The sequence below is a fragment of the Hyla sarda genome, chromosome 4, assembly GCF_029499605.1.
Source record: "Hyla sarda isolate aHylSar1 chromosome 4, aHylSar1.hap1, whole genome shotgun sequence".
NCBI lineage: Eukaryota > Metazoa > Chordata > Amphibia > Anura > Hylidae > Hyla > Hyla sarda.
In genome coordinates, this window is record NC_079192.1 from 137200513 (window position 1) to 137222223 (window position 21711).

The 21711-nt window shown below is 46.6% G+C and overlaps 2 protein-coding genes across 7 annotated transcripts in view; one reads left to right on the forward strand and one right to left on the reverse strand.

Annotated features, from left to right (window-relative positions):
* Window positions 1–5212, reverse strand: part of GALK2 (galactokinase 2) — a 626364-nt gene extending 621152 nt beyond the window's left edge. The window contains exons 1-2 of one of the 2 annotated variants that reach the window (XM_056572234.1): window positions 5171–5212; window positions 416–504 (exon numbers count right to left, since the gene is read on the reverse strand). The gene's annotated coding sequence lies outside the window, so the exon portion shown is untranslated. Of the gene's footprint in view, window positions 1–415; window positions 505–5170 lie in introns of those variants that run through there. The other variant, XM_056572231.1, reaches the window with a different exon arrangement.
* The window catches only part of COPS2 (COP9 signalosome subunit 2), a 58309-nt gene continuing 41780 nt past the window's right edge, over window positions 5183–21711 (forward strand). For 4 of the 5 annotated variants that reach the window (XM_056572236.1, XM_056572238.1, XM_056572239.1 and 1 more), the window contains exons 1-2: window positions 5183–5384; window positions 20848–20961. In XM_056572236.1, coding sequence (XP_056428211.1) covers window positions 5331–5384; window positions 20848–20961 — 168 coding nt within the window. In that variant the 5' untranslated portion in view covers window positions 5183–5330. Of the gene's footprint in view, window positions 5385–6034; window positions 6092–20847; window positions 20962–21711 lie in introns of those variants that run through there. The other variant, XM_056572237.1, reaches the window with a different exon arrangement.

The following is a 21711-nucleotide window of genomic DNA, read 5'->3' on the forward strand; positions in this document are numbered from 1 at the left end:
ACGTCCTCTCTATAGTGAGGAGAATACACAATGATATCAGTGATTACAGGTCACGTCTTCTCTATAGTGAGGAGAATACACAATTACATCAGTGATAATAGGTGACGTCTTCTCTATAGTGAGGAGAATACACAATGATATCAGTGACTACAGGTGACATCTTCTCTATAGTGCGGAGAATACACAATGATATCAGTGATTATAGGTGACATCTTCTCTATAGTGAGGAGAATACACAATGATATCAGTGATTATAGGTGACGTCTTCTCTATAGTGAGGAGAATACACAATGATATCAGTGATTATAGGTGACGTGTTCTCTATAGTGAGGAGAATACACAATGATATCAGTGACTACAGGTGATGTCTCCACTACAGTACAAGCTTTCCTTATCTAATTCAGTTGGTACATACCACCGGGACTTGTTCTAGCAAAATTTTCACTCTGTAGAACTTGAGTACAACCCAGATGGCTCCTCATTGTGTCAGTGGATTCTGAGCCTCTATATGAAAACAATAATTAATATAAGCCAATGATGATATTACCCAATACTGCCCCCCCTGGCAGTAGAACCCCCATCATCCATCAGCAGCACCATCCTCCTGGATGATAGGGGTGCTACTGCCAGAAGGATGATCATGCCAATAGATGATGAGGGTGCTACTGGCCACCCCTGGCAGTAGCACCCACACCATCCAGCGGCAGGACCATCCTCCTGGCAGCAAACTAACCCCTCCCCGGTAATGACACCCCTTATCATCATTTATCTCAGCAGACCCCCCCCCCCCAAAAAAAAAAGCCTAGAGCCCCCCAGCATCCCCTTTCTCCCTGGCAGTAGCTTATCAGAGTCTGGTGCATGCCACACTTCCTTGCTTCCTTTGCCGGCAGTGCTAATCACGTCAGTGCCGTCAAGCATGACGTCCCGTTGCAATCCCGTGACGGGACATCTTCAGCGGATGTTTGCTTGTCGGCAAACAGGTACATAAGGGGTGACACCCCTGGGCAGCGCATCTGAGATCTGAGGACAGGGGGGGAGCTAATGAGTCCCACGGGGAGAGAGGGTGCTAGTGGACACTGATGAGTTCTGGGGGGGGCACTTTGACAGCCCGCATAATGCCGGGCAGCTGGGGACAGGGGGGCATGGAGCATCGTGGTGTCACCCCATCAAGCTGGAGGCATGCAACCCCTGCACCCCGGTCGCTACGACACTGCCCCCGCAATCTCTCATGCAGCACCCACCTATCTCAGCTGCACGCAGCACTGGAGGCTCCGTGTCTGAAGCCTCACGACCACAGGGCCGAAGAATCGTGACGTCACGACTCCGCCCCCTTGTGACATCACGTCCCGCCCCCTCAATGCATGCAGCTGAGACAGGAGGGTGCTGCATGAGAGATTGCGGGGGTCCCCCTAGCGGCAGGAGCCCCGCGATCAGATATCTTATCCCCTATCCTTTGAATAGGGGATAAGATGTCTTAACCCCTTAAGGACTCAGGGTTTTTCAGTTTTTGCACTTTCGTTTTTTCATCCTTACCTTTTAAAAATCATAACCCTTTCAATTTTCCACCTAAAAATCCATATTATGGCTTATTTTTTGTGTCACCAATGCTACTTTGCAGTGACATTATTCATTTTACCCAAAAAATTCACAGCGAAACGGAAAAAAAAATCATTGTGCGACAAAATCGAAGAAAAAACGCCATTTTGTAAATTTTGGGGGCTTCCGTTTCTACGCAGTACATTTTTCGTTAAAAATTACACCTTATAATTATTCTGTAGGTCCACACGGTTAAAATGGTACCCTATTTATATAGGTTTGATTTTGTCGTACTTCTGGAAAAAATCATAACTACGTGCAGGAAAATTTATACGTTTAAAAATGTCATCTTCTGACCCCTATAACTTTTTAATTTTTCTACGTACAGGGCGGTATGAGGACTAATTTTTAGCGCCGTGATCTGAAGTTTTTATCGGTATGATTTTTGTTTTGATCGGACTTTTTGATCACTTTTTATTCATTTTTTAATGGTATTAAAAAGTGACCAAAAATACGCTTTTTTGGACTTTGGAATTTTTTTGCACGTACGCCATTGACCGTGCGGTTTAATTAATGATATATTTTTATAGTTCGGACATTTACGCACGTGGCGATACCACATATATATTTTTTTTTTATTTACACTGTTTTATTTTTTTATGGGAAAAGGGGGGGAAGGGGTTAAATGACCTTTATTAACACTTTTTTTACTTTTTTTTGCAGTGTTCTAGGTCCCATAGGGACCTAGAACACTGCACATACTGATCTCCCATGCTGATCACTGGCGTGTATTAACACACCTGTGATCAGTGTTATCGGCGCTTGACTGCTCCTGCCTGGATCTCAGGCACGGAGCAGTCATTCGTCGATCGGACATCGAGGAGGCAGGTAAAGGCCCTCCCGGTGTCCTGTAAGCTGTTCGGGACGCCGCGATTTCACCGCGGTGGTCCCGAACAGCCCGACTGAGCAGCCGGGATACTTTCACTTCAGACGCGGCGGTCAACTTTGATCGCCGCGTCTGAAGGGTTAATACAGGGCATCACCGCGATCGGTGATGTCCTGTATTAGCCGCAGGTCCCGGACGTTGATAGCCGCCGGGACCGACCCGATATGATGCCGGGACACCTTGTGACCCCGCGGCATATCGCGGGAGTCGGCGGAGGACGTAAATATACGTCCTGCGTCCTTAAGGAGTTAAAGGGGTATTGCAGGCCAAAACTTTTTTAAATATCAACTGGCTCCGGAAAGTTAAACAGATTTGTAAATTACTTTTATTAAAAAATCTTAATCCTTCCAATAGTTATTAGCTTCTGAAGTTGAGTTGCTGTTTTCTGTCTAACTGCTTTCTGATGACTCACATCCCGGGAGCTGTCCAGCTCCTATGGGGATATTCTCCCATCATGCACAGCTCCCGGGACGTGACATCATCATTAAGCTGTTAGAAAACTTCAGAAGCTAATAACTATTGGAAGGATTAAGATTTTTTAATAGAAGTAATTTACAAATCTGTTTAACTTTCCGGAGCCAGTTGACAGGTTTTGATAAATCTCCCCCTATGTCTCATCCCAATGCCTCATAGTTTCTAAGCTCTCACAAGCAGGGCTCTCACTTCTCCTGTTTGTATATTGTGTAATATTGTAATGTTTGATACTTGTCTTGATTTGTATCCCCAATTTATAAGTTCCTTTCTGTGATATGTCCCATGAAATGGGGCTTATCTATGACCATTTTTTCTGTAAGGGATAACTGACATGTTACTTATCCAAAGGTGCTTGAAATATGTTAGGATTCAAGATATTCCCATTTAAAATAATGGTATGCGCATTTAAGACATTTTTGGGCACATTGACATGTAATATATGAAGAAATATGCTCTAAAAACATATCGTGAACCTTGCCTTGATGCGGTAGGACTGGAACTTGTGGTCACAATATTGAGGAATGTGGCCATATAATGCTTGTCTGAAACTGGTCTTAGGCTGAGTTCACATCACGTTTTTACCAATACGAAACCGCATACGGCTGGGGGGAGCTAAAACCTTGCGCTCCCGTATCTCTGCCGTATGCCGCCTGTATGTAATTCATTTCAATGAGCCGGCCGGAGTGAAGCGCTGACTCTGGTCGGCTCATTTTTGCCCCGTATGCGATTTTCCACCGCACCTCAAACCGTGGTCGACTACGATTTTAGGTGCGGTGAGAAAACCGCATACGGGGCAAAAATGAGCCGACCAGAGTCAGCGCTTCACTCCGGCCGGCTCATTGAAATGAATTACATTTGGGCTACATACGGCAGGGATACGGGAGCGCAAGGTTTTAGCTCCCCCCAGCCGTATGCGGTCCCATATTGGTAAAAACGTGATGTGAACCCAGCCTTACATTGGTAAATTTGCATTCTTATTTGAAAAAAACATTTTGTGAAACGCCCTCGATTCATTTGTTCCTCAGTGTCAGAAATGTGTGCACCTTTTACCAAATTTGGTGTAAATCGTTTCACCTGTCTCCAAGTGGCATGACATGCTCCAGTCTTGGTAAATACAGAACAGTGGATGTTATAGATAATCTCAATTTAGCTTCAGTTTCTGCTGACTGCGGGATATTTGTTTCTATGGTATTTCATAGAATCCCTTTTTGACGCTCTTGATGTGGAAAGGGGGTACCTAGGAGATTAAAGGGGTAGTCCAGTGCTGAAAAACTTATCCCCTATCCTAAGGATAGGGGATAAGTTTCAGATCGCGGGGGGTTTGAGCACTGGGGCCCCCTGTGATCTCCTGTACGGGGCCCCGGCTCGGAGATTTCCGAAGGCAGCGCTTCGGCTCTGCCATAGAGTTCTATTGGTGGGGCGTCTCAGCCGCTGCTTTGTGCCTTGGTCAACATGCCCCCTTCCCGCGGGCTGCCGGGGCCCCGTACAGGAGATGGCGGGGGCCCCAGCGGTCAGATCTGAAACTTATCCCCAATCCTTAGGATAGGGGATAAGTTTTTCCGCACTGGATCTCTCCTTTAGTTAAAACTTGTGTAGAGGAAGAATGGTGCAGTTACCCATAGCAACAAATCAGATTGTTTGCTATGAGCAACTGCACATCTTTTCCTCTGCAAACGCTTTTGATAAATCCCCTATCGCCCATACCAGTGTTTCCCAACCAGGGTGCCTCCAGCTGTTGCAAAACTACAACTCCCAGCATGCCCGGACAGCCGAAGGCTGTCCGGACATGCTGGGAGTTGTAGTTTTGCAACAGCTGGAGGCACCCTGGTTTTGAAACAAGAGTTGTAGTTTTGCAACAGCTGGAGGCACCCTGGTTTTGAAACAAGAGTTGTAGTTTTGCAACAGCTGGAGGCACCCTGGTTTTGAAACAAGAGTTGTAGTTTTGAAACAGCTGGAAGCACCCTGGTTGGGAAACACTGGCCCACACTGTCATGTTAAATACAATCCAAACTTGGCATTGTACTTTTAAAGCATTTTTAATGCAGCTTTTGTATTGTCTTTCCATCTCTAGTAAAAGCTTTCTACAGATCCGAACTGTCTTACATGAAGAATAGTCTGTCAGAGAGCACTACAAGCACAAGCAAATTAATTCACTCTAAGCCCCGCCCCCTGGAATTGCCTACACCCCGTTGCTACGCCGGTTGCTAAGCTCACCCCCACCACACATCAGCTCCGCTTCCGATCTGCCTACGTGTAACAGTTATGATCTTCCCTTGTAAACAGTAAGTCTAGAACAATTAGTTCCGGGTGAGGAAATAATTCCGGCAAGCGCAAAGAATCCTGGGAGGCCATTGGCTCCAGTTCCCCGGTCAAGATGTCTGACATGGAGGATGACTTCATGTGCGATGATGAAGAAGATTATGATCTGGTAAGTTTTTAGCATTGGGCATGTGATTGGCCTCCTCGTTGCGACCCGGAATGGCGGCTGCCTTCCCGCGTTAACTAAGCTGTCCGGCCGGATGGAAACTCTGTTGGCGGGACAGTGAGCAGGAATCTCTCCCTTGCAGGCTGGCTCTCTCAGATGGCAGCCGAGATATAATGAGCACCGGGCAGTGATCCCCAGTCACATGGAGGCCTGTGTGCCCCGGGGATGGCGGGGTCAGAATTCCGTGTGCTCGGTGCCCCTGCTCCAGTAGGCCTCGGTGTATTGGCCGCCCCCTGTCCTGACATCTCCCCTACCTACAGCCGCTACAGTCACATGCGGCTATTGTTCTCTGGAGGCAGCCGCTTTAGGCTAAGTGGGTTGTAGTGTGCTTCACTAGGACACCTCAGTATATGTGTCTTCATAAACTGACAGCTTCACAATTCGCTCCCCTTTAAATTGTTTGGCCTCAATACGTTCACACACTGCAGACAATGTCCATTGCCACTGCTCCGGCCCTGCCTGCCACCTCTGTTTACATGGCAAGAACAATGACAGGACTGTATACCCTGCAGCCAATCACTGGCCATAGTAGTCTAATGTCCACTACTGACATGGCCAGTGATTGGCTGCAGGGCATACGGCACATCAATGCTTTGGCCACATAAACAATGGCGCGGGGGAGGACCAAAGATGTGGTGCTGGACAGAACAGTTGAGTATAGCGTATCACCATGTAATGCCCAAACATACACCCGCTCTACAATGCTCTATGTTTTAAAGAGCTGGGTTATAGTTTGGGTGAACAGCATTAAAAGTGTTAAGTACCTCCTATTGCTGTTGTGCAATGGAGGCGGGGAGACGGCTCGCCGTACTCCCTGCCTCAATATTCCCCGTCCTGCCTGCTCATGCCATGAACATTTTAACATCACTGCCGATGCGTTAGCAGAGCAAAGTCAACGCTGCCTCACTTCACTTATTTTCTGGGTGTAGCGAGGCAGCGGTACCTCACGTGTTGGCAGGCTCTCATATCCTAGTCACGTGAGAGTGAAGACATTAGCATATTTTGACAGGGGCGGGGAATATTGAGAAAGCAGGGGAGTAAGGGGAGCCATTAACTATTATGGGGCTGCGGACCCGATCATAGTCAGCTAGTGATTACAATCTGGTCATTTTCTCAGGGGATCCGATTTTTGACTCGGACTGAAAATCGTGGTCTGCCACAATTTTCAGTCTGAGTCAAAAATCAGATTCCCTAAGAAAATGACCAGATTGTAGTCACTTGCTGACTATGATCGGGTCCGCAGCCCCATAATAGTTAAAGGGGTACTCCGGTGAAAACCTTTTTTCTTTTAAATCAACTGGTGCCAGAAAGTTAAACATATTTGTAAATTACTTCAATTAAAAAATCTTAATCCTTCCAGTACCTATTAGCTGCTTAATGCTACAGAGGAAATTCCTTTCTTTTTGGAACACTGATGGCATCACGACCACAGTGCTCTCTGCTGACATCTCTGTCCATTTTAGCAACCGTGCATAGCAGATGTATGCTAAGGGCAGCATGGTGGTTCAATGGTTAGCACTGCTGCCTTGCAGTGCTGGGGCCTTGGGTTCAAATCCCACTAAGGACAACAATAAATAAAGAGTTATTATTATAATGACGTCAGCAAAGAGCACTGTGCTCATGAGGTCATCAGAGAGAATTCCAAAAAGAAAATAATTTCCTCTGTAGTATTCAGCAGCTAATAAGTACAGGAAGGATTACGATTTTTTAATAGAAGTAATTTACAAATCTGTTTAACTTTCTGGCACCAGTTGATTTAAAAGAAAAAAGGTTTTCACCGGAGTACCCCTTTAATGGCTCAGTATCTGTCCGTACCTATCCATGCACAGATACGATTTCAGGCGTTTTGAGCTTCCGAAATCGTACCTGTGCATCGGAAGGTCAGATCATGGTGTAAATGCAGCCTTACCATCATTTAAAACAAGTGTTGACGTGTTGTCCAGACTTGTCAAAAGTTATGATCATGAGTTATAGCCAGGTGACAGATATGGCCTTTTCACACCAAGACTTATGCATTTTCATTTGATTGACAGCCGGGAGTGAGTGCGCACTGCTCCTGGCTGTAACTTAGCATTACCGTCATTTACGACAAACTTTTGATATTCTCTCCAGACATTTCAAGAGTTTATATTGCACCAGGTCTCCATCCCGAGGCCCATTGTGAGTTATAGCCAGGTACAGTATTTGGCAGCCGAACAAACTGATGTACATTCTGTTATAGTCTATGAAGCGCATCAGACAGATCTTTCAGCCATCCTGTGATTGAGCTGTGTTACCGTGCACTTCACAGGGTTGTAACTCGTACTCTAAGCCGATTTTAGGGCTGAGACCCGGTGCCGTCTAAACTTTTGACATGTTTGAAACGCTTTAAAGAGACCTGATGATTTTACCCTATATAAATGGTGGACAAACATAAAATTTACTGTGTCCTCCAGGCCGTAGGTGAAAATGGGTTTTAAAGACTTCTGTACTGCATGGTAATGCCCCGTAAGTAGTCCCAGGCATGTTCTTCATCCTGACATTGCTCTGGGCTGTAACAACTTTTACTAGGCACCACTGATGTCCCCGCTCTGCTCAGGGAGCAGAGTGCTGATGCAGGCCATGCCCAAGCTGTCAGTTATGCCCGTTAGGCTTGGTTACAGCCCAGAGCACCGTGACTAACCCAGGAGGAAGAATGCGCCTGGAACTACTTGCAGGGTATTGCCATGTGGTTGGGGAGATTTTGAAACTTTTTTTTTTTTAACTTTCACATACTGCCTGGAGGACATTCAAACCTGGTAAGAAATAAGACTACCCTATTAATTTTAAAGTTGAGCAAGAAACTTGATATAGAGTCAAGGAAGCTGGCACTGCTTTCTTACCCACTGGGCTTGACTGACAGGTCTGTAAAGGGAGACAACTTTCAGTCAAGGCTGGTGAGCCAGGGAGCATTGGCAGAGAGCCAACTCGTAAACTTTATACCCAGAAATACTCTGAAATGCTGTAAAGTGAATTTTTTGGAGGGTTTCATTTCTACGCTGTACACTTCTGTGGGTCAATACGAATAAAATGATACCCATGTTTACATACTTCTATTATTGTACTGCTTTTTAAAAAAAAACAACCTCAAAATAAGTATGTTTGAAATTGCCCTATTTTGACCACCTATAACTTTCTCATGTTTCCGTATAAGGGCCTGTGTGAGGGCTTATTTTTTGCGCAAGGATCTTTAGTTCTTTTTGGTACATCCTGCGTATATGTGAGTATTTGATCTCATTTTGTAAATTTTTTTTTGTAAGGTGACCAAAAATTTTTTACTTTTTATTTTTACATTATATATACATTATATTTTCATAGCTTGGACATTTACGCACTTGGCAATACCAAATATGTTTTTAAATTTTTATGCTTTTTGTGGGTTAAATGGGAAAAAGGGTTATTTACATTTTTATTGCGGGGAGGGGCTTTTTCACAATTTTTTTTTAATACTCTTTATGTCCCCATGGGGAACTATTTATAGCAATCATTATATTTCTAGTACTGTTCAGTAGTATGCATAGGCATATCAGCACTGATCACTATCTGCAATATTCTTCCCTTGTCTGCTCGATGTCAGACCAGAGAAGAAGAAACGGAGCAGGTGAGGGGACATCTGGCCGCCATGTTGGCTGACCGAAAACATGTAAAATCATGTTTTCTTTTCAAGCTCACGTGTCATACAGGCGGTGTATAGCTGTTGCATGCAAGACTCCTCCCTCCCCAACCCTCCCTGCTTTGCTTCCAGAATTGAGCCCTGTACTTCAATCATGCATGACAGGGAGATGGGGAGAAGGGAGTAGGTGTGCAAAGCTCAGCATGGCCTTTGAAGAAAAACATGATTTTAAAAATTCACAATCCATCAGCTGGATATCATTGTTTTTATCAACTTATTAGCTTTCTGCCCATATCTGTAGTTCTGCGCATGAGAAAGAGCTAACAGATTCCCTTTGAAAGGGGTACTCTGCCCCAGACATCTTATCCCCTATCCAAAGATGTCTGATCGCTGGGGACCCCCGCCATCTCTGCAGCGCCACCCCGCCGTCATCACTACAGAGCACACTTGCTCTGTGCGTGATGACGGGGCACGCCTTAATACAAGTCTATATCACGCACCCTCCCATAGATTTGTATTAAGTCTATCTATCTATATCGTAAGTAATTATTGAATTGTGTCTTAGTATAAGGGAATGGTTCCTTTAATAAAAATCTATTGGAGAGTTGTTACTTTAGAAATCCTTAATACAGTCATGTAAGCTATTTAGACATCTCATTCCAAAATTATGAATAGTAATATGGAGTTTGTCCCACCTTTGCAGTTATAACAACCTCCATTCCTCTGGAAAGAGCTTTTAACAAGATTTTGTAGTATGTCTGTGCAAATTTGTGCCAAAGAGCATTTATGAAGTCAGACAATGATGTTGGACCGGATGGCCTGGCTCACCATCTCTGTTTTTAGTTTATCTTAGAGTTGAGATCAGTGCTTTGTGTGGGTCTTCACACAACCATGCCTTTAGGGTACAGTCTTGCTGGAACAGAAAAGAGCCTCTTTAAACAGGTTCACTTATATCCTTTGAGTGACAGATGCATTAACCCCTTAAGGACTCAGCCCATTTGGACCTTAAGGACTAAGACAATTTTATTTTTATGTTTCCGTTTTTTCCTCCTCCCCTTCAAAAAATCATAACTCTTTTATATTTTCATCCACAGACTAATATGAGGGCCGTACAATTTATGGAAACATGACGTGTTCTTTATTCTCTGGGTCAATAAGATTAAAATGATACCCATGATTATACACTTTTCTATTACTGTTACGCTTAAAAAAAATCGCAAACTTTTTAACCAAATTAGTATGTTTAAAATCCCCCTATTTTGCAGACCTATAACTTTTTCATTTTTCCGTATAAGCGGTGGTATGAGGGCTCATTTTTTGCGCCGTGGTCTGTAATTTTTATTAATACCATATTTGCTTATAAAAAACTTTCATTACATTTTTTATAAAAAAATTTTGGAATAAAATGTTATAAAAAAGCAGCTATTTTGGACTTTTTTTTTTTTTTACATTCGATTGCTAATGCTGTTCAGTGCTATGTATAGGACATAGCACTGATCAGGGTTATCGGTCATCTTCTGCTCTGGTCTGCGGGAAGGCAGATCAGAGCAGAAGACTCCCGGAAAGCAGCGGAGCCAGGTGAGGGGACCTCAATCTGCCGTGCTGGATGATCGGATCGCCGCGGCAGCGCTTTGGGCGATCCGATCATCCTGTTAAGTGACCGCGATGCTGCAGATGCCGTGATCTGTATTGATGACGGCATCTGAGGGGTTAATGGCAGACATTTGTGGGATCGCGGGTGTCCGCCATTATCGGCGGGACCCTGGCTGCGATCCACAGCCGGGACCTGCCGCGCATGATGCCGGCATTGCTCCGATGCCCGCGGTTATGCTCAGGACATAGATGTACGTCCTGGTGCGTTAAGTACCACATCACCAGGACGTACATTTACGTCCTGTGTCGTTGTAGGGGTTAAATAGATGCCTGCAGTGGCATCTGTCACCCACAGAGACCCGTTAAACAGATATGCCATAAAAAGCTTTTAAAGGGTTACTGTCAGTATAAAAAGCTTTTAACATGTCCTAAGACCTGTTGTGATTGCTAGATAAAAGCTGGAAAAGCAAGCAGCAGCAGCAGCACTGTTCAGTCATTGGCCAACTTCACATCTGACCTATTTTCTGTACAAGTCTGCATAGACTTGTACAAAGAAAATGTCAGAGTTGTCTGATAACAAGGGAGAGATGTGCACTACCACTTTCTTCCCCAGCTAATAACTAGTGATCTCAGGGGGTCTCAAGGCTGAGACCTGCTGTGATCAAGACTTTTTACATGTGTGGGAAACATTTCAAAAGTTTTTTTGTAATAATGGTAATCCTTTAAAACCTCACGTGAACAGGGCCTAATGGGTAAACCCTACTTCACAGTTCAGTGTCCCAGAGGATAGAGCTCAGCACATACCCCAAACAGTCCACATACCCTGAAAGCTTATCATTTTTAAATGCAGTAGAATCTTCCAATAGTGGACACTCACAGGGAATAAAAAAAGTCTCCTCTATTGAGATGTCCCCTATTGGGGGGGAAAAAGGCTCAAAATCATCCCAAATGACAGACAAGTAATATTACCTAAAAAAAATAAAAATAAATAAGCAATATCGCAGTAGAATCATCCCTTATCAACCGTTTGTTCCATTTCATCCCCCCTTTATACCCTGTGCCACTTTATTCCCCTTGTGCCAAATCATCCCCCCTTACCCCCTGTGCCACATTATTTCCTCTTGATCCCATCTGTGCCAGGGATGAGGGAGATGATTTGGCACAGGGGGATAAAGGGGGATGAAATGTCACAGGTGGGATAAAATGGCACAGGGGTGGTAAAGAGGGGGTGATTAATTTGCATATAGGGGAATGAAGTAGCACAGAGGATCAAGGAGAAATGATGTGGCACAGGGGTAATAAAGGGGGGGGGGATGATTTGGCACGGGGGAAATAAAGTGGCATGGGGGAGATCAGGGGGTGGATGAATGATGTGGCCGACGGACGTACAGAAGAAGGAGACCGCTGTTTAAACAGCAGTCTTCTACTTCTGTGCTGAGGCTGCTGCAGGGGGGTGCAGCGGGTGCTAGGGCCCACTGGCAGGCTGTGCCCCTTACTGATGTCTTTGCTGTACCCCCTGATGGCAGCCCTGTGCATTGTAGAGCACTTAAGCCTGGTTGTCCCCTATTGGAGTGTTGTCCCCTATTGGGTTTGTCCGCGTACGCTATTGGGTATGTCCCCTATTCAGAGGTTGCAAGTACATTACATCTTATGGGACTCTGCCGGGGAATTCAAAACTGTCCGCTACTGGAAGGTGTCCACTATTGGTTGGTGTCCGCTAAGGGAGATTTTACTGTATATGGATTATAAGTCCTAACACCACAAACAATGTACTTGCTGGTACCAATTGCACTCCAGAAGTGAACATGCAGCATGGACAAGTTATACTGTATACTCAAGTAAAAGCTAAGTTTTAGAGTGAAATATACAAGCAAACTTTAATGTGCAAAAACAAAAATACGATATATATATATATAAGAGTAATAGGCAGAAAAGGTAGATAAGTACATTATTTTAATATTCTTTGGCTTTGCAAAAAAGAAAGGATGATCCTCCTTCCCCGGTAAGCTTATAGGCAGGGCACATCGGGCATTAACACACATCTTTCTACTATTATTTATTAAAAATCTGTTTCATCACCCCAGAAAAGAACTAGCATCAGTTGTCCTTTTATGGACCATATAACTATTGATGATCAAAAATATGATCCTTTTAATCCTCAAGAAAAACCTATTTTAATTTTTCCAAAAGTATACGGACAACTTTTAAAGTGAATCTGTCACTTGAAAAACTTTGTCATGTCAAAAGTTTTGATAATTTGGGGTCTGGGTGTTTTAACCACAACCGATTGCTATAACAAGCACTGCTCTCTCTGTGCCCTTAGCTGAAACAAAATAATAGACTTGCATTATAAGTTTGTCTTGGTCGCTCTTTGGCTGTCTGTAGTTTTGCAACAGCTAGTTGGAAACACTGGTTGAAAACACTGCTCTAGGACATGTCAGAAATCTTTTCTGCTGACAGTGCCCCTTTAAGGCGCCTTTCACACTGACATTGTGCCCCGTCGGAGAACATCTGTCAGGCACATTTTTTTTTATTTTTATGTGCCTTAACAGACGTCCTTTTTGACGGGGCACATCGGTAAACAACAGGTCCTGACAAATCCCATTTGTGGTCATGGCGCGAAGAGCCTGGAGTGGGACCTATACAAACTGTATAATACTGACCGTACTTACCGACCTGAAAACCGGAGACCATCCAGAGGACCTAAGAGGAAAACTAGCGGATGAGGTGTGCCCAAATGACCGTGGGTACGCCTGATAGAGGGCAAAGAGTCGGAGGTAGGGTACAACTAAGTTTTATTGAATTTACAGAGCCAACACTTTGAATACCCCCGCCATCTCGGTGGACGGGTCAGGGACGTAGCGCTCGAAGCAGCCAGAATTCCAGCGCCCCAACTTCTTGATGATATGTGCAGGGGCATTATGTTTAGATGCTGCTGAGGCTGCTCCGATCCTAAATGAGTGACCTGAAATGCAACTAGGCTCGTGTCCCAGGATTCTGACAAGGGATCGCACGTGTTTGGTGAACTGGGAAGAGGAGAGTGCTGACCCATTAACCGGCAGAAGAGGGCTGTCTGCTGGCCGTCCAGGGAACGTGGAAAGGAGTTGTGTGAGGGCCAGAACCGGACACCATTGGTGAAAAGTAGGAAAATAGCGTATGGTGGCTCCCCATCTACAGGTTTTGGTGGAAGACAGAGCAAGTGCTAACCCTGCCCCGTGCGGTGATAATTGGCTCAGGAGAAGACCCTGTGACCCTCGACCGCAGCGTGTGAACTCCCCCGGCCTCAAGAACCCGTAGAAGGCCAAGTAGATCTCTGCTTTGATAACGGTACTGAGTCTGGGACCAAACGGGTGAGTGTCTAGGAGTGAGGACATGGATCGGAAAAGGTCGCCAGTGACTGGTGCACGGGAGGGTGGCTTGGGACGTGACAGGACAAGAATGCCCTTGAGTGCCGCCTTGATAGGGTTAGTGGATAGTAGAGAAAGTGCGTCGGGATGTGAGAGGGATCTATGGTGTTGTAACCCTGCTAAGTGAAGCTTGATGGTGTTGTAGGAGAGGTGAAGAGAAGAGTGGCAGAAACCAACATAAGTAAGAGAGGAGCGCACCGAAATTGTGGCAGGGAGACCTTGTTTGTGCATGAACGCGGAAAAAGAGGCTAGAGCTGCGTCATATGCCCGTGTGGTGCTGGGTGCAAGGGACTGTCTGATTAAAGAATTTGCCACCGTGATGAAGTCTGCTAGTCTATCTGAAGATACTGTGTTGAGGGAACTGGGACCCCGACGATGTCTGCTTCTGGGTGTACCTGAAAAAACAGCTTCATGTTACCTCGTGACAGAGCGTCTGCTGCTGTGTTTTTGGCACCCTCAATGTGCTCAATACAAAAATGAAAATTATGCTGAAGAGCGATCAAGACAAACTTTCTAACAAAACGCATGATATGCGGGGACCTGGAACGCCCTTTCCTCAAGATATCTACTGTGGCCATGTTGTCGCATCTGAAGCGGACAGTGGAGTTGACCCACGAACCACCCCATACGGCAGGGGCTGCCACTATTGGGTAGATCTCGAATAAGGCCGAAGTTTCGTGAAAATTCGGGATAAGCAGTATGTCCTGTGGCCAGGGACTGGCCAGCCAATGTGTACCATGGAGAGCGGCGAAACCGACGGCTGAAGTGTCGGAAACCACGGTGGGGGACCTTTCCGTGGCTGAGGGGACAAAGAACAAGATCCCGTTCCAGTTCCTCAGGAAGTGACCCCACATGACCAGGTCTGACATTGCCTCACTGTTGATTCGTATGACATGCCTCTGCCCGGAAACTGAAGGAAGTAAGTCCAGGAGTCTGGATATAAATGACCTACCTTGCGGTATGATCCGCATTGCAAAGGCCATCATGCCTAGGAGGCTTTGGAGCTCCACCCTGGATACTGTGTGGCATTTGGTAATTTTCTGGATAACCTCACTGATCCTAGCCAGTTTCTCCTGGGGAAGACTGGCTTGCATTTTTTCGGTGTCTAAGATGATACCTAAAAAAGTGAGTTGAGTGGACGGGCATTCGGTCTTATGGGGTGCGATTGGGACCCCAACTTCCTAGAACAGCCCCAACAGTGACCTGAGATTGGAGGGACTGTGACCAGGGTGTTCCAGCAACAGGAAGTCGTCCAGATAGTGAATGGTGTATTGACAGTCTGAAACATGTTGTAAGGCCGTGGCTAGTTGGTCAAAAAGCCAGGGACTACTTTTGGCTCCAAAGGTGAGTTTAGTGGCAAAGTAATACTTGCCTGCCCATTTCACCCCATGCCACTGCCACAGGTCTTGCTTGATGGGGAAAAGTTTAAAGGCGTCGGTAACATCAGCTTTGGAGAGCCACGTGCCCCTGCCCAGCTGTAGTATGGCCTCTATGGCTTGATCGATGGTGGAATATTTCATGCTGAACTGATCGGAATGGATCAGTGCATTGATGCTGGGGATGTTAGAAGAGTAAGGCGCGGAGAGGTCATAGATTAACCTTCTTTTATTGGAAAACTTCCCAGTGGCTAGCCCCAACGGGCTAACCTTCCAGCAAGAAAAGGGGGTACATAATGAAGCCTTTCAGAAGTTCGGTTTGTAGTAGTTCTGACCCCACCGAGGGTTCGGCGAGCGATGACTGTAGGTTAAGGCATTCATGCGTGCTTTGAGGCAACGCGACCAACTCCGTGTGAAAGCCTTCACGAAACCCCCCCAACTAGCCATCTGACCCAGCAGGGATCAGGGTGACTGGCTAGAATGCGGGCCAGGGCGTCAACCCGCACCACGCCTAGTCACGCCTGGGTACCCTTTTGAGAACAGATGGAGCTGGGGTGGGCCTGGTAACAGAGAAAACACACATGGAGAAGCTTGCAGTTGCTGTAGGTGCACGCAGAGAGATTGAAATTATTACATATCTGAGTCTTGCCCAGAAACCTGACCTGCCTACCTAGCCTGTCTAGCGCAGGAGAGTTCCTCTGACTGGGGCCTATGGAGATATTCTGGCTCCTGTTGGTGCTTGTTTCCGCCTGGTCTTTGCTCAGGGGGCACCAATTAGTGGTGTGTGTGGTGACCCCGCACCAGCTGCTAGAGGGGGCTTTTAGCCCTGCGAAATGCTCGCAGTAAAGTTTGGTGTCAATGGCTCCCCAGTTGGTCGTATAGTTGAATTGCTCGAAAGAAGCAGCTGCTTTAGCCGCAAAAGATTTATGGTACTCGTAGAAGGTGGACCCTCCGTGTTTGTACGCCATTTGCGCGATCTTGTGGAGGTACAAATAGAGTTCCTCCCTGCGACTGGGACTAACTGAGCAAATGACGTCTCTGAATAGCCCAAAGGCTATGACAAACTCGTTAATTGTTATTTTCCTGTTGAGCCTGGCATCTTTGCTTTTGAAGGTGACAGCGAGATCGCCACAGGCAACGGTTTTGGTGTCATTGATGTCCGTGGTGGCTATCAGCAGAAGAGCCAAGTTGACATTCTTTCCCTCCAGAATGTCTTTTTTAATTGCTGCCGGGATAAAGTGTGCAGGTGTAATATTCGGGGGGAGACTGGTGCATACCTGTAGGCGGAGCCTGAGAGGTAGAAGCCACGGGAACAGCGGAGCCTGGGGCTGTGTCCGTGACCTTGGCGCGTTCCATGTCCTCCAGTCTAGCCTGGAGCCCGGACACGATGTGAGCACCTGGCTCATCATGGTGTGGAGCTGTGAAAGTGAAGCACTGGATGCTTGGTCCAGCATCTGTGTCTGTGCCCAGCAGGTTGAACAGCTCCCCTTTCTTAGCTGAGGCCGGAAAGGGGGTGCCCCTCCTCCTGAGCTCCTGCATCAGTTTGGGGACTGTCCAGGTACGGTAGGATGACACGCTGCCCCGGTCCGAAGCTCTTGCTGTGGTCTCGGGGACAGAGAGGGTGTCCTCAATGTCAGATGGTTGCGACATGCCGCGTCGGAACCTGTCCGGGCCAGTAACGGGTGCCGGTAGACAAAGTTAGGTGCTAGTGAGAAACCGAGATGGTACCTCAACAACCCTAGCTGGTGTCTTCAACACTGACCTGCTGTATCCTGAGTTATGGGAATAGAGGGAGCCTGCTTAGGCATAACCCGGCTCTGGGGATACACAGAGACAGACAACAAATAAGCGAAAAAAGGGGGTGGCAGCTAAGTGCCTGACGTGATGAGTGCGTGACGTGGTGGGCTAAGAGTGAGTTTTACCCCTTTTTTTTTTCTGGGGTGTGTCAGTTAACGAATGACCCAGTGTTCGTGTGTGTCGAGTTGCGTTGCGCTTAAGCAAGTCAGGAACAACGGGCTACACTAAGGCCCCCACTGACGCGAACGGGCCTAGGCGGTACGGGGGGAGGTCGGCCGCCCGAGGCTCCGGGCCGCGTCAGCGGCGGGTCCGGTGCGTGAAATGTGTTGGCCAGGATGACTTGAATGCCGTGCGGAAGTAAGAACTGATGGCTATGTGAAAAACAAGTGAAATCAGTATATGCGTTTATTTTTTTTATTTTTTTTATATACCTTGAGCTGAAAGCTGAAAGGCGAAGCCACTTGTGGGGCTTAGGATCAACAATGGAACCTGAAGGGTAAGACAAATATTTGAGCCATTAATGTTGAGGGACAGCATGTGCCTGACCGCAGGGTATGGGATGGGTGACCAAACCCCGCCCCCTGGTCTCCCCCTTTTATCCCCTTCTTTATTTCCATATTATTATTATTATAATTTTTTTTTTTTTGGCCAGTGTGAGGGGGGGGGGGGGAAACCAGTGTGAGAGATGGCGGCCGAACCTGGGTGATGCCGGCGCCCACGCCCCGACAGCCCGGGATCCAGCGAAGGGGAGAGCGCCCGGGACCCGGCTGTGGGACGGCACCCGGCGAACGTCCTGGCCAGCCCCCATTGGCAGGGATGGTGTGACGCTGGTGAGTGGCGCCACCCCCCGCGATGGCGTAGCCCCGCCCCTGTGGCCCTGCAGTCGACGCCGCAGATCTGGGCGCAGGAACGGAGCCCCGGGTCCGGAGAGCAGGCGCCCCCCCTCTCTCGTGGCGGCACGGCGCCAGGTGATGACGCGGGTCGCCGGGCTGGCGAACTCCCGCCCCCAGGCCGCCTCGCGGCGCCGGCTGAAGCGGGCCCCGGGCCTGGCGAGCAGGCGCCCTCTCACCCCCAGGACTGGAGAGGAGAAGCGACCATGGAGCGACGCCGACCACCGGGGCGAACGGAGACCCCGCCCACTGCAGCCCCGCGGCCGCGATCCAGAGCGTGGGACGGGGTCCCGAGCCCGGCAGCAGGCGCAACCCCACTCCCCGGGACCGGGAACCGGGCGGGCCAGGTGAGCGACGGGGGGGGGGCACGGGATGGGGAGGAAAACAACAGAACCATGACGACAGAGAACCATAAGCCTAGGGGAGCGCGAGGAGGCAAGCGACCCAGCTGGGGGTGAGCCTGCCCCAGGACTACGAACCCGGGCTGAGCGACATGGAGCCACACTGGCACTTACCTAAAAAACCTCTGCGAGGACGGGGTATAGAACCGCTACACACTACCAACGACACTCTGGGGGGGACGTATGCACTAACACGGTAGACTACTAGAGAACTACCGCCAACGTAACACACGCCCCCAGATGTGGGAGAGGGGTGGTTATATACCCCACGCCACTCCCACAAATAAAGCCAATTAGGCTTAACACTTACTATTATGGGGTCCGCCTGTTGCCATTGTTTTTCAACGGGAGTAGCGGGAGGAAAAAACATTGCATGATGTATTTTTCCTCCCGCTATTCTCCCCGGCTTCCCCGACTGATGTCACACTGCTGTGTCTGAACGGCAGTGTGAAAGAAGCCTAAAGTTTACCTGTCATAATGATTATATAGGTCACTCAGGAGGTCATGAGATGCTTTACATGTCTTTTTTTGAGTCTAGCTTCTGTATTCTGCTCCTAAATCCCTCTTCTCCGCTGCTCACTCATTCCGACATCCACTGCTCAGGAAGGGACGTGTCCAAGACAAGTACTGAGCACGCTCACCCTCACTTAACATGCGTTCATTTCCTCCCTGAGTCTTCTGTGCTTTGCTGGGTCTCTTCATTCAATCACTGCAGGCTACCTGCAGTAACCCCCTCCTCTAAAGTCTAATAGGACAGGACTGAGCACAGAAGAGTGCTTGTTCCGCCCTCATTTCCTTGCTTCATCTGGGACAAAGATGATGCTGCAGCCAGAAAGTGGCTGGGCGCCATCTTGTTGTTGTTACAGCAGTTGATGGTTTCTGTCCTTTCAGCACAGCCTTAATTGACATTTATCTATCTAATGCCTATCACTTGTTCTTCCCCCATCACATGCATATTAGTTTGATTGACTAGTAAATTGTTATTTCTTTTCCTCCTCTCAGTAAAATTGAAAGGATTTTACATTTGTAAATCTACTCAATTTAAAATTTTTCCAAAAATGTCAATTTTTTCAGCCTCCAGACACATCTCCTGATTCCTATAAAAAGGAGATCTGGCTAGAGGCTGAAAATGTTTACATTTTTTGAAAACTTTTAAATTGAGTAGATTTAGAAATGTAAAATCCTTTCCATTATACTGAGAGGAGGAAAAGAAAAAAAAAACAATTTACTAGTCAGTCAAACTCTAATATGCATGTGATGGGGAAGAACAAGTGATAGGCATCAGATAGAAAAATGTCAATTAAGGCTGTGCTGAAAGGACAGAAACAATCAACTGCTGTAACAACAACAAGATGGCGCCCAGCCACTAACTAAACTGAAACCTTTTTTCCCTGCAGCGCCCCTAGTGACAGAGATGCTTATTGCTCATCTTTAAATGGAACCTATTATTTGAACCCTAATCTATTGTCATAGATTTGTCGATATATAGTAACTACCATATATAAAATCGGTCATAGATGTCCAGCCACTAGGGGTCCTCCTTCTAACCTGTTCACAATCCTGTCCCCTGACGCTGCAGGATTGTCTCTTGAAGTGGCCCCGCAGGGACAAAAATCTGGAATTGCAGGTGGGACCTCCTCAGCTCAGTGCTGCGCTCTCTTGCCTGTCAATCAAGAAGGCAAGAACGAGTGCTGTGCATAGATGAGGGAGGGCAGAAGTGTACTCCAGCAGGTCTTTGGATGGCGCCGTACCTGCCATGGAGCTGCAGAGCTCACTGAGAGCAGAGAATACAAACATAAAAGTAGGTTTAAAAAAAAATATAAAAATTATAAAAATAAAGGCGGGGGGGGGGGGGGGGTTGCTGAAGGTGGGGGTATTATCATGGGGGCAGGGAGATTGACTTATGAAGAAGAAAAATTAAGTTTAGCAAGTAAATTGTATTCCAAGATTTGTTGCTTGTTTCTGAAGCTGAATGTTATAGTTAGAATACCATGTCCTAAACATGTTGTTTATCATTATAAAAGAACATATTCCTTAGTCGATTTTTTCCCCCCAGGCTTTCCCATCTCTACCCATAGTCGTGTTTTTTGGGCAACAAATATCTGGAGTACATGTGCAGCTGCCATCAGTTGGCATAAAGTTTGCCTAACATGCCCAGAAAGTGGCACCAATTTTCATATGCCACAAACAAACTTGATAAATTTGCCTCCTTTTGTACTCTAAGTTAATGCATCCGACAACAGTATTGGTAAAATTGCCTTAGCATATTAGTATTTATAAAAAAAAATTTCATCTGCTTTTGTACGCACAGGAATACTCAGAAGACAGCAACTCTGAACCCAATGTTGATTTGGAAAATCAATACTATAACTCCAAAGCTTTGAAGGAGGATGATCCGAAAGCTGCACTCAGCAGTTTTCAGAAGGTGAGTGAAAAGTTTACTTCCATTCTGTACAGTTTTTCAGTGGTTGATGCAGTCACCTCTGGGCCCACTCATTGGCTTAGCAGGAGCTTACTTGTGTTCAGACTGAGATCAGGAAGTGCTGAGTAGCAGGACCAGGCAGTGTTGGTATGGGGGGTGGGGGTTGGCTGGAGGTCAGGTAAAAAGAACTTGGACAATCACACCTTCATTTTCAAGTTTTGCGTGAAATTTGGCTCCTTGCTATACTCTTACACATGTTAGATGATTTACGCTAAAGGGATAAGTACCAGTGACATTACTTTTATATTTGATCAGATAGAACTTTATTTTCTAGAGAGTTAATGGGGCTTTCCAAGAGAATATAATATGATGTTTAGTATCTACCTGTGCGTTAAAATATCAAAAGCCGGCATACTAAACTCACCTGCCCCCATGACACTGCAGCTGTCAGACCTTCTGGTCCCTGCTGCACTCCTAGTTTTTTGTCTTCCAATTATTTCCTGCTTAGCCAATCACAGAGCTGTACAGAGATGCTGGATGTCAATAGTAGGAGTATAAATAAGAAAACTTTGAGGACCAGAAGTTAGTGCTGTGTGATGCTGGATATGATCACTTGTAGATATTTTTATTTCTATAGGGGAGACATATAATGGAACTGGGATTTAACTCCACATGTTTTCAATAATCCCCCCTTTCTTAGTTGTATACAAATGAAGATTAAGCTTTACATAGCTAATTCTTTGGCACATGACA